Genomic DNA, 13397 nt, shown 5'->3' with positions numbered 1-13397 from the left:
CTCAGACTTGGGCTACCAGAACGCAAGCACAGCTCAAGTGGTTGCAGCAAACTGGACTTTCTTTGAGAAATAGATCTTACCACCCCTCACATGAGGTCCATGTCTCATTTATGGATGCAAAAATGTCTTCATGCTGAGACAAAGTTCAGGCTCCATCAAACCTGTATACTTTCTCTATCACTATACTGGTCAAAAACCAGGACCCTTTTACAAGCAGACTTGGAGTGGTTAGAGACATTCCATACGTGCAGTCAATACCAAATCCTGAGCATACAGCGGTTTGACTTTGAGAGAAATGTAATAATCTTGCAGAGATCTGGCCTTCCTTCAATTGCTCATTATATTCGAATGATTCAGATTGCTTACATTTTCCTAGGACAGGTGCCTTCCCTAGTGTATACATTAACTGTTTATACAAACAATTAAAGGTAGGGTTTCCAGTAGTGATCACTGATGGCCTAACTGTGCTCCCATTAAAGTTAATGGGAAAACTCCCATTGGTTTCAGTGGGAACAGTTTTATGCCAGCACTGAGGGCTTTTGAAAATCCACCCTAAATTTGTTTAAATGTAAATCTGCAGTTATAGTAACTTTTACCTTTTCATAGAACTGTCCTCCAGCTCTCCTTGAAAGTGAAAATTATACAAAATACTGATTCAGGAATATAGGAATTCAATGCAAAATGCTAGCAAAAACATGTTTTGGAAAGTCACCACTCCTATAAATGACCTGAAAATCCCAGACTTGGGTAGGACCAACAATTATTTCATGAGCAATACTTTAAAAGAAGAGAAACAAACATCTGAGAAAGAAAGGAAATAAAATAGGGGTAGAAAGAAGAAAAAACGTCTTCTTATCCTGCTCTGGATTTCTTTGTATAATGACCTCCTCCTCCCAGCTAAGTACAGACACGATCATGGACTAGAGCTGGATTAACAGTTTCTATACTGTTAATTCATCCTCTATAGCTGGGAGGAGGAACCATTATACAAAAGGAACCTTCAAAACTATGATAATACAAATAATAAATATTATGAAGAGGTTGCGATGACGTAACAGTAAATTTCCTTCGAGTCACTATGCACAGCTGCTGTGCAATGCTATGTGCTGTAGGAAACATCTCTCGTTGAATCATGAAAATAAAGAGGCATGTATATATTCTGAATAGGCCACCATCATTAATCTTAACTACTTTCTGATTCCAATTTACCATTTGAGATTTTAAAAAATAGGATAGGGACATATATCTTCACTGTCATTGCAGTTTGTGATATATTAAAATCCAATCTATGCTCACTGTGCCCTAAGAATAGAAAGAATGCTGCATTGTTAGTAGAGGATAGTATTAATGACTAAAATGTAAAAAGCAGCCTATCAGTAGTCATTACAGTCCCCACCTGCACTTATGTTCCCAAACAACCAACCCACCCACTTTTTTAAATATAAGAACAATTTAAGATTTCAGTCACAGTATGTGGAACCTTGATATGCGCAGCTTGTCAGTGGTGATGGAAAGGAAAAAAATCCTCATCTAAAACACAGACATCACAATTAATTTTGACTAGCATAACAGATGCCACTATTTTGAGTGACAAGAGACATACATGTAGAAAGCCTTAGAAACCTCAAACTGTTTGAATTGTTCACCTATTAATTATGGCACAGTCTGGCTTTAATATTTTTTATGAATGAGTCAGGCCTGAAATATGTCTATTTCCAACCCTACTGTAGGTGTGTTTCCCTTCAGAGACCTAATTTACCAAAACTTTAGGCTGGATGAATGGAAATTGCTTTTTCTAAATTTTTTTAAGGTGACATACAAAAATTATATTACATTGCTAGAATACGAGGATATGTTATGCTTTGCAACTTTGACAGCACTTAATATGACACAATATAACCTAATAATGATTCAGGCTTTTCAAACAAAATTACTGGAGAGAATCAGTTGGAGAATTAATATCCTTTTTTTTTTCTTTTACGTGTAGTAAGCAAGCTGGATTACCCAAAAGAAAAAAATATAAAGTTATTGGCTAAGATTTTCTGATATTTCAGTATGATAGGTTTATTCTGTTTTATGTCAAGATTTGGAATCTGGACAATATCAAAACAGAGCTGTCAGTTACTAAATACCTAGGATTAAGAATGGACACCAAGTGAGTGGAAATATGAAAGTGATATAAACAGTCACTGGATAACTAATTATCAGTTGATCATTTACATCCACAATATGATCGATGGCTAGAAGAACTCAGTTCCTACTCAAATGCCAGGCTTTCAAAACCCTGGATGAACCTACAAATTCAACCCCACCCCATTTTTGTTTCACTGGAAAACGTTCGCTGGAGAAAAATGACAGGATATTGGTTTTTGGGTAGACAAAAAAACAGAACAACAAAATGCAAGAAATGTTTAGGTCTGGAAGATGGGAACGGTGTGGTAATGAACCCTAAAAAGATGGTAGAGGTAAGGAAAAGGTATTTCCAAAGGCTGTTAAATAAGAAGAGAGAGTTGTGAGTGCAACCATCACCGACAGTTACGGAGAAGCCTCAAATGGTATTGATCTCTGTATAGGAGGTAGAAAAAGCACTTAATAAGATGAAGAATGGTAAAGCAGTTGATGAAGATGAGATAACTGGGCACTTAGAAATACTGGAATAAAGTGTCTTCACAGAGGAGTACACATTTCCTGGCATCCTCACGATACCAGATGATTGGAGAACAGGACTGATTGTCCCTCTTTGAAAGGTTAAGGGTTGTGCAAAGAATCATAGCACCTATGAAGGCATCATCCTGCTAAATCAGCCTCTTAAAGTTCTTGAGAGAGTTTTGGAGGTAAGGGTTAAGGTGCAAGGTGGAGGAAAATATATGAAAGGACACATGGCTTTAAGAAGGGAAGGGTACTATACATGCAATATTTGCAGTGAGATAGAAGTTTGAAAGAATGATAAATGGAGAGCATAACACTCAGTCACCCAGGGGTGAACACTTCGCACAAAGTGATCACTCTATATGTGACCTATCAGTCCCCATCCTGAAAGGAAACCTGCACACTTTCAAAAGATGAGCCTGGAAGCTTAAATTCATTACTTTGCTAGACACTAAAAATCATGGCCTAAAAAGAGACACTGGATTTATGGCTTATTACAACAATCTATAACCCACTAACCCCCTCTTTTTGTGCTTTGACTGCAGAGTTATTACAGGCCATTCTACCTTGAACGGTCCCCTTACAATATGTGCTAACTATTTATGCTAAACAATCTGTTCCACCTTGCATTTTGCTGTGATGTTGGGAGTATCTCTCCAGGATCTGAAGAAGAGCTCTGTGTGGTGCAAAAGCCTGTCTCTCACCAACAGAAGTTGGTCCAATAAAAAATATTACCTCACCCACCTTGTCTCGCTAATATCCATGGGCCGACATGGCTAGAACTACACCGCACATAACTGCTCTTGAGAAAGCAGGACTTCGTTCTACATGAGCTGGTGTCTGGAGTACTGAAATGGATGGGAGGGAGACTGTAAGAAATGGAGATGATGGAGGAGCCATATTGAGGGTCAAGAGCGAAGGTGGTAACAATACATGGAATTTTGGAGAGTTTTGAGGTGACTGAGATTGAGACAAGGCAGTATGCTGAGTCCACTTCTCTTCATCCTACCTATGGAGTTAATTAGTAAGATAACTGAGCCTGTGGAGACAGAGAAAACTGATGTGTGTTGATGATCTGCTTGTGACAGAATGCATCCTTGTATCTGCACTATACATACTATTGTACTCATCTTTGTAGAATGTATGCCTTGTGAGGTATCATTTGAAAACTCATAACTTGCTGGTCAATCTTATCATGGTGAAATATACATAGCAACATTGCATGTGAAGTTATAAACTTCCCCCACACAATGTAGCTTCCCTGACACAGGGAAGAAAGGTAAGCAGCAGGATACGGACCGTGGACTTCAGGAAAGCAGACTTCGACTCCCTCAGGGAACGGATGGGTAGGATCCCCTGGGGGACTAACATGAAGGGGAAAGGAGTCCAGGAGAGCTGGCTGTATTTCAAGGAATCCCTGTTGAGGTTACAGGGACAAACCATCCCGATGAGTCGAAAGAATAGTAAATATGGCAGGCGACCAGCTTGGCTTAACAGTGAAATCCTAGTGGATCTTAAACATAAAAAAGAAGCTTACAAGAAGTGGAAGGTTGGACATATGACCAGGGAAGAGTATAAAAATATTGCTCGGGCATGTAGGAATGAAATCAGGAGGGCCAAATCGCACCTGGAGCTGCAGCTAGCAAGAGATGTCAAGAGTAACAAGAAGGGTTTCTTCAGGTATGTTGGCAACAAGAACAAAGCCAGGGAAAGTGTGGGCCCCTTTCTGAATGAGGGAGGCAACCTAGTGACAGAGGATGTGGAAAAAGCTAATGTGCTCAATGCTTTTTTTTGCCTCTGTCTTCACTAACAAGGACAGCTCCCAGACTGCTGCGCTGGGCATCACAACATGGGGAGAAGATGGCCAGCCCTCTGTGAAGAAAGAGGTGGTTAGGGACTATTTAGAAAAGCTGGACATGTACAAGTCCACGGGGCCGGACGAGTTGCATCCGAGAGTGCTAAAGGAATTGGCGGCTGTGATTGCAGAGCCATTGGCCATTATCTTTGAAAACTCATGGCGAACGGGGGAAGTCCCGGATGACTAGAAAAAGGCTAATGTAGTGCCAATCTTTAAAAAAGGGAAGAAGGAGGATCCTGGGAACTACAGGCCAGTCAGCCTCACCTCAGTCCCCGGAAAAATCATGGAGCAGGTCCTCAAGGAATCAATCCTGAAGCACTTACATGAGAGGAAAGTGATCAGGAACAGTCAGCATGGATTCACCAAGGGAAGGTCATGCCTGACTAATCTAATCGCCTTCTATGATGAGATTACTGGTTTTGTGGATGAAGGGAAAGCAGTGGATGTATTGTTTCTTGACTTTAGCAAAGCTTTTGACACGGTCTCCCACAGTATTCTTGTCAGCAAGTTAAAGAAGTATGGGCTGGATGAATGCACTATAAGGTGGGTAGAAAGTTGGTTAGATTGTCGGGCTCAACAGGTAGTGATCAATGGCTCCATGTCTAGTTGGCAGCCGGTGTCAAGTGGAGTGCCCCAGGGGTCGGTCCTGGGGCCGGTTTTGTTCAATATCTTCATAAATGATCTGAAGGATGGTGTGGATTGCACTCTCAGCAAATTTGCGGATGATACTAAACTGGGAGGAGTGGTAGATACACTGGAGGGCAGGGATAGGATACAGAGGGACCTATACAAATTGGAGGATTGGGCCAAAAGAAATCTGATGAGGTTTAATAATGATAAGTGCAGAATCCTGCACTTAGGACGGAAGAACCCAATGCACAGCTACAGACTAGGGACCGAATGGCTAGGCAGCAGTTCTGCGGAAAAGGACCTGGGGTGACAGTGGACGAGAAGCTGGATATGAGTCAGCAGTGTGCCCTTGTTGACAAGAAGGCCAATGGCATTTTGGGATGTATAAGTAGGGGCATTGCCAGCTGATTGAGGGACGTGATCGTCCCCCTCTATTCGACATTGGTGAGGCCTCAACTGGAGTACTGTGTCCAGTTTTGGGCCCCACACTACAAGAAGGATGTGGATAAATTGGAGAGAGTCCAGCGAAGGGCAACAAAAATGATTAAGGGTCTGGAACACGTGACTTATGAGGAGAGGCTGAGGGAACTGGGATTGTTTAGTCTGCAGAAGAGAAGAATGAGGGGGGATTTGATAGCTGCTTTCAACTACCTGAGAGGTGGTGCCAGAGAGGATGGTTCTAGACTATTCTCAGTGGTAGAAGAGGACAGGACAAGGAGTAATGGTCTCAAGTTGCAGTGGGGGAGGTTTAGGTTGGATATTAGGAAAAACTTTTTCACTAGGAGGGTGGTGAAACACTGGAATGCGTTACCTAGGGAGGTGGTAGAATCTCCTTCCTTCGAAGTTTTTAAGGTCAGGCTTGACAAAGGCCTGGCTGGGATGATTTAATTGGGGATTGGTCCTGCTTTGAGCAGGGGGTTGGACTAGATGACCTCCTGAGGTCCCTTCCAACCCTGATATTCTATGATTCTATGATGTTAAAAATGTATGTTCAAAACTCATGTAGCACCAAACTGGTCAAACAGGCCTGTCCTTAACAAAGGAGTATGTGTTTGCATTAATTTGTATTTAAGCAGTAAACAGAGTCATCAAGCAGAAAGGGGAAGGGAGGAAACAGGAAACCTGCATCTGAGCAGACACAGGTGAAAAAATCCAGCAGGGAACGTTCTTCCACACAGATTTTGCATCTCCTGGTCTCCCAGCTCAGCAGCCCCATGTGCCCCACTGTGGCTGTCTTAACCTGGGTCTGTGGACAAGCTACTGTGATGAACGTCAGCTCCTGGGAGAATTCTGCACTTGCACAGAAATTTTTTTTCTCCACAGAAAATACATTGGTTTCAGAGTAACAGCCGTGTTAGTCTGTATTCGCAAAAAGAAAAGGAGTACTTGTGGCACCTTAGAGACTAACCAATTTATTTGAGCATAAGCTTTCGTGAGCTACAGCTCACTTCATCGGATGCATACTGTGGAAAGTATAGAAGATCTTTTTATACACACAAAGCATGAAAAAATGGGTGTTTTTACCACTACAAAAGGTTCCCCCCCCACAAACCCACTCTTCTGTTGGTAATAGCTTACCTAAAGTGATCACTCTCCTTACAATGTGTATGATAATCAAGGTGGGCCATTTCCAGCACAAATCCAGGGTTTAACAAGAACGTCTGGGGGGGGCGGGGGGAGGTAAGGAAAAAACAAGGGGAAATAGGTTACCTTGCCAACTGTGCCCACATATCTATTCAGGGGACACCATCACAGGGCCTAATCACATCAGCCACACTATCAGAGGCTCGTTCACCTGCACATCCTACAATGTGATATATGCCATCATGTGCCAGCAATGCCCCTCTGCCATGTACATTGGTCAAACTGGACAGTCTCTACGTAAAAGAATAAATTGACACAAATCAGATGTCAAGAATTATAACATTCATAAACCAGTCGGAGAACACTTCAATCTCTCTGGTCACGCGATTACAGACATGAAATTTGCGATATTACAACAAAAAAACTTCAAAACCAGACTCCAGTGAAAGACTGTTGAATTGGAATTCATTTTCAAATTGGATACAATTAACTTAGGCTTGAATAGAGACTGGGAGTGGCTAAGTCATTATGCAAGGTAACCTATTTCCCCTTGTTTTTTCCTTACCGCCCCCCCTCAGACGTTCGTGTTAAACCCTGGATTTGTGCTGGAAATGGCCCACCTTGATTATCATACACACTGTAAGGAGAGTGATCACTTTAGATAAGCTATTACCAGCAGGAGAGTGGGGTGGGGGGAGAGAAAGCCTTTTGTAGTGGTAAACACCCATTTTTTCATGCTTTGTGTGTATAAAAAGATCTTGTGTACTTTCCACAGTATGCATCCGATGAAGTGAGCTGTAGCTCACAAAAGCTTATTCTCAAATAAATTGGTTAGTCGCTAAGGTGCCACAAGTACTCCTTTCCTTTTTGAGAAAATACATTCTGCCCCAGAAATGCTGCAGTTCCACCTTTTGCCCACCAGAGGCTGCTGTGGTGCCAGAACAGCTGGCAGCATTCATGCTGCAGGCTGTTCTGATGCCATAGCAGTTTCTGGTGGGCAAAAGGCAGAATTGCAGCACTTCTTGGGCAGAATGTATTTTCTGTGGGAAAAAAATGAATTCTGCCTGTGCGCAGTGACACAGAATTCTCCCAGGAGTAATATACTGAGAAAAATGGCAGGCAAGTAGAGGATAGACAGACTGTGCATGGAAAAAATTGGAGAAAGATGGACTTGGGACTCTCAGTGATAGATAGGCTGGAGAGTGCACATTTGAGGTGGGCTGCATATGTGATATTAATTGGAAAAGAATGACAAGCAAAGAAAGCTTGGGGAGAAGATAACAACAAGAAAAGATGTGGAAGACTGAGGATATGATGGAAAGACTCTGTCAAGAGAAGTTAGAAGAAAAAAGGACTGGAACCCCAAGACCTACAAAGCCGCTATGAACTGGAAGGAATGGTGAAGATTAATGGGTACCTCCAAACATGTGTAAATCGGAAAAGGCATCAAGAAGTGAAGTGAGAAAATTTTTACCTTAGTTCTTTCAGGCCTTGAAGTATAAGGGCCTGATTCTGCCAGGTGCTGGTCAACTCCAAGATGCTGAGTGCTCTTAATTCCTGTTTAATTCAACATTTTTCAGGACTGAGCCCATAATCCTTATATTTGCAAGTTTATAGTGCAGACAGTTTGGACAGTTTAATTATTTGCAAACAACAGTCACACTGACTAAACATACTGTTAGTCTGATTAAAAAGAAAGAAAATGGCAGCATAGTATATTTGTGTACAAAAATGTTCATGGTAGATTTATGTCATTATACTTCAAAATATTTATACTGAACTAGTATTTATTATATTTATTTAGCCATTCAACGATAAAAGAACCTTATTGTTTTTGATAATTGTTCCACAAACTTACATGAAATTCACACAGCCTGTTCCTGCAGGTGGAGCAATCCAAATGAAACTGAGATTTGTCGTTGGTAGATGACTCACATGAGATGCAACCACACTGCACATAAACTGATTTCCAAACTGACGATCAGACATAATTCCTAAGAGAAAGACAGAAAGGTATGATAAAAAGCAGTATATTTCAATGACTCATTGCAATGTTTTAATAGTGTTATGTAATGTATCTACATCTACAACATTTTGCTTTCGTGAATCGATGTTGCTCCATTATCTTCACAGATTTGAACAAATTAAGGATCTGGCCCATAATCTTTAAAAGAATGCAAAAAACTCTACCAACAAATTTAACACTGTTTATAAGAGTTCTATCACTTTAAAGTCATTTGCATTTTGTTGTAACAACTTTTTATGTATTTTTGAATGTGGGTGTCTTACATAAACAACTCTTTGGAATTCACTGTAGTTCATCATTAGATAAAAGAATTGTATCACTAAAACAAAGCAACAACAGTAGCAGGCAGCAACCTTTTTTCGACTCAGATCCCTTTTGTTGTTGCTTACAAATTAGTGCACAGTTCCATTATTTTTAACACCTTTGAGCTTGCTCTCTGAAGTAACTGGAATTGTTCCCTGAAACTAAAGGCATTCTTACTCAACTGAATTACTACATCTTTAATCTTTTATACATGGTACATTAAACAGTAAATGTTTAAACTGTCCTTTATAATGTAGTTATCAAAAGCAAATACCTTGTTTCTCATTACTTGCTTCAAATATTGACCCTTCAACTCAGAAAACAGTCACATTGACTAAGCATATTGTGAGTCTGATTAAAAAGGAAAGCAAATGGCAGCAGTACATTCATGTATAAAAATGTTCATGTTAGATGTTATGTGATTATACTTCAAAATGTTCATACTGAGCTAGTATTTATTCTCAGTTCTATTTATTTCAGTTCTGATAAGAATAGATACCACTGGCTCTAGGCTTCTTTGACAAATGTTTTGAAGTACAATTCTTATGAAATGCAACTCTAGCAATTATGCTTAACCTCTTACTTGCCTAACCAACAATGACCAAGCATAGAAAATAAACAAAAATCCCCCTTGCCATTCTCCTGAGAATTCTAGATCTTCCTCAAAAGCGAACAGATGACCTTTGCAACATACCCTACTGATTCCAGCTATGTGGGACCAGAGATGGAGTGATTTTTAAAATGGGAGACCTTCGTGAAGAATACTCAGCAGCATCCTCTCTATTAAACCAAGTATCAGATGCGTAGCTGTGTTAGTCTGTATCCACAGAAACAACAAGGAGTCCGGTGGCTCCTTAAAGACTAACAGATTTATTTGGGCATAAGCTTTTGTGGGTAAAAAACCCACTTCTTCAGATCCATGCATCGGAAGAAATGGATTTTTACCCACGAAAGCTTATGCCCAAATAAATCTGTTAGTCTTTCAGGAGCCACCGGACTCCTCGTTGTTTTTATTATACCAAGGGAGCTCCAACTTGACTATCCTCAGAGATTGCAACTGTTGTTTAGAGAGAAAAGTGGTCTCTCAAGTAAATCATTTAGGGCTTTGTAGATCAAAACCAACACCTTAAAATCCACTCAGGAGGCAACAGGCAGCTAGTGCTTATCATGGACAATGACTCAGGGCGAGATACACAGCTTAATAAGTGGGCTGACAAATTCTGCACCAGCCAGAAATTCCAGATAAATTCAAGGAATAAACCTGTGAACAGTAATCTAGAGGTGACACTAAGGCATGGATGATCATAGTTAAGTGTATATCCGTAACAAATAACCACAACCTTCTACCCAGAAACAGATGGTGGTGGGGGGAGAGGGTGGAGGGGAGAGAGAGGGAAATACCTTTTAGGCCATTATTGCAACATCTAAAAGCAGCAGGGAATTGACCAGGCTCCCAGATTGTGAATTTGAGTATTAAATACTCGACACACACCCCCTCAAACACAGAGGCACAGATTATCCTTGACATATCATAGATTTGCAGATACTAATACCAGAAGGCATCATTATAATCATCCAGCCTACCCATAAGTGGCACAGAATTTCACCCAGTAAATCCTAATCAGCCCTATAACTTCTGGTTGAACTAGAGCATATTTTTTAGAAAGAGACATCCAATATTGACTGCAAATGATGGAAAATCCACATACATAAATTGTTCTATTGGTTAATTATCCTCACTGTTGAAAATGTGTGCCTTATTTCCAACCTGAACGTCTATAGCTTCAGCCTCCAGCCACTGGATTTTGTTGTGCCTTTGTCTGCTAGGTTAAAGAGCACTCTAACCAGAGCTGGATGACATTTTTGAACCAAAACTTTTTTGGCAAAAAATGAAGATTTAATGACATCAGAACATTTTACAAAATCATGTCAGTGTCACTGAACTATTTCAGTTTAAAAAACCCCCTACAAACTGCCCTTCAAATAAAACTTCTAACAAAACCAAAAATGTTTCATTTAGACATTTTCAAAACAAAACATTTTTGTCTATTTGAAAAGGCTTTTTATTTTGAAATTTTGTTTACATTTTATTTTTTTTAAATCTAAAAAAAATAAACATTTAAATGAAACTTTTCATTTTGGAATGAAGAAAATATTTAAAATTGTTTATTACTTTTCAATTCACTGAAAATTTTGAAAAATCTGGTTTTGGGTTGACTCGAAAAGACCGCCAGCAAACCAAAAAATCTGTTGTTCAACCACCTCTACCCTCAGCTATCAGAAATCTTCTCCCCATGTAGGTACTTTGTATACCATCAGGTCACCTGTGACAGAAACTAAATAAATGAGCTTCTTTAGTCTTTCACTGAACAAAAGATTTTCCAGACCTCAAATTATTACTGTAGCTCTTTTCTAAGCCCTTTCCAATTTGTCAACATCCTTTTAGAGTGTTGACACCAGAACTGGACATGGTATTCCAATATGGATCTTACTAATGCTGTATACAGTGATAATAGCACCTCCCTATCTCCATCCCTGCTCATACACACAAGGACCATATTAGTTTTTAGCCACCACATGGCGCTGGCAGCTCAAATCCAGTTGGTTTACCCACAATGACCCCTAAGTCTCTTTCAGAGTCATTGCTTTCCAAAAATATAGTCTGCCATCCTGTAAGTGTGACATACCGGTAATTTCTTTGTTCCTAGAAGTAAGATCTTGCATTTGGCTATATTAAAGTGCATCTTGTTCAAGTGAGCTCAGCTTACCAAATGACCAAGATTGTACTGTAGGAGTGACCTGTCTTTATCATTGTTTATCACTCCACCAATTGTTGTGTTATGTGCAAATTTTACCGGCAACATTTTTCTTCCAGATCATTGCCAAATACATTTAACAGATCTCCGAGATCCCACTAGAAAAATCTCCATAGGATGATTTCCCATTTACAATTATTTTTGAGATCTAACTTGGGTTTAATTCACTTCCAATCATCTTCATGAAATGAAATGGGGCTTGCTGCAGAATTCTAGCACTTTTGTGCATGCACCCACACCCACACACACACACACAACATGCACACTTTGACCCCTGAGCAATTTTCTCAGTTTTTTTTTGAAAGTGCTAATTACACTTTTTGATAGAAAGGCTTTATGGTTTTATCCATTGTTGGAGGAGTCTTGTGCTTTTCCCCCCTCACTTAACCTCCCCCCATCCTTTCCTGTCTACATTAAATCTCTCTCACCATACTGACCTTGATAAAAGCATCTTTTAAAACAAAGGTTTCTTTGAAATCTTTATCTTTGTTATCTTTGGACTTCTTCCCCAGTAATTTAAAGTTGGAGAGGTGCCAATTACATCCTCTCAGTTTCCTAGCCCTCCTTATCCCCCGAGGCTATGTCTACACTACAGGTACTACAGTGATCCACCTGCAGTGCTGCAGACCAATGGAAGGGCTTTTCCTGTCGCTGTAGTAAATCCACCCCCCAAGTGGTGGTAGCTAGGTTGATGGAAGAAGTCTTCTGTCAACCTTGCAATGTCTATACCGAGGCTTAGGAAGGCTTAAGTAAGTCACTCAGGGGTGTGAATTTTGGGGCATTGATCTCACGAATTGGGAAGAGCTGGCTGGCCATAGACTGCAATGGCCTCACATCATACATGAAGCCTCAGTCCATTTTAAAGGGAATTGCCTTGCTCTAAAGGCTGAGAAACGGCAGAGGAGGAAGGAATGCATACAGCATCCCAGCCAGCATTGTGCTTTCTCCAAGCAACCACCTGTCATATATGTAGAAAAACCTATAGAGCATGGATTGGGCTCCTCAACCATCTTAAATCTCATCAGTGACCTTTCCCCCTCTGGCAGACATCATCCTTCTATCAAGGGATAGCCAACGATGAATTTTTCACAACCCTGAGCGATGTAGCTAAGTCAACCAAAGTTTTAGATTTAGACCCTACCTTAGTGGACAGTCTTAGAGCCTAGATGTTAAACTGTGAGAGACATTTTCCCTGACTACATAGCCACTTCAAAGAAAGTCTGGTTGGCAGTTTTGAACTTGTCTCTTGTTCTTTCTAACAATTACGCTACTGATGAGATATCCAGGCTGTTACAGCTTTCTGCATATGCTTGCTCTTATACATTTGTGGTTACATTTCATTAAAAGCACCTGGCCCTTGTGTGGAGTTTTTCCTTTCTTCTCCATATATGTATTTAATATGTGAATCTGAAATCGACCGCCAGGGTAATTCAATTTTTAATTAAAACAAGATCTGTGCCACAAAAGAAGTATTCTTTTCCATTGGCATTAGGCTTAACTCAATTCCAGCTTCAGCCCCTGGACTCAGTTT

The 13397-nt window shown here is 40.3% G+C and overlaps 1 protein-coding gene across 2 annotated transcripts in view; it reads right to left on the bottom strand.

The window, feature by feature from the left end:
• RELN (reelin) overlaps positions 1–13397 on the bottom strand; it is a 449490-nt gene that overhangs the window by 320693 nt on the left and 115400 nt on the right. For both annotated transcript variants that reach the window (XM_073328520.1, XM_073328521.1), the window contains exon 3: positions 8580–8715. In XM_073328520.1, coding sequence (XP_073184621.1) covers positions 8580–8715 — 136 coding nt within the window. The remainder of the gene's footprint in view (positions 1–8579; positions 8716–13397) is intronic.

The sequence above is a fragment of the Lepidochelys kempii genome, chromosome 1 (assembly GCF_965140265.1).
Source record: "Lepidochelys kempii isolate rLepKem1 chromosome 1, rLepKem1.hap2, whole genome shotgun sequence".
Classification (NCBI taxonomy): Eukaryota; Metazoa; Chordata; order Testudines; family Cheloniidae; genus Lepidochelys; species Lepidochelys kempii.
Note: the sequence above shows the minus strand (reverse complement) of the source record. Positions and strands in the feature narration are given on the sequence as shown.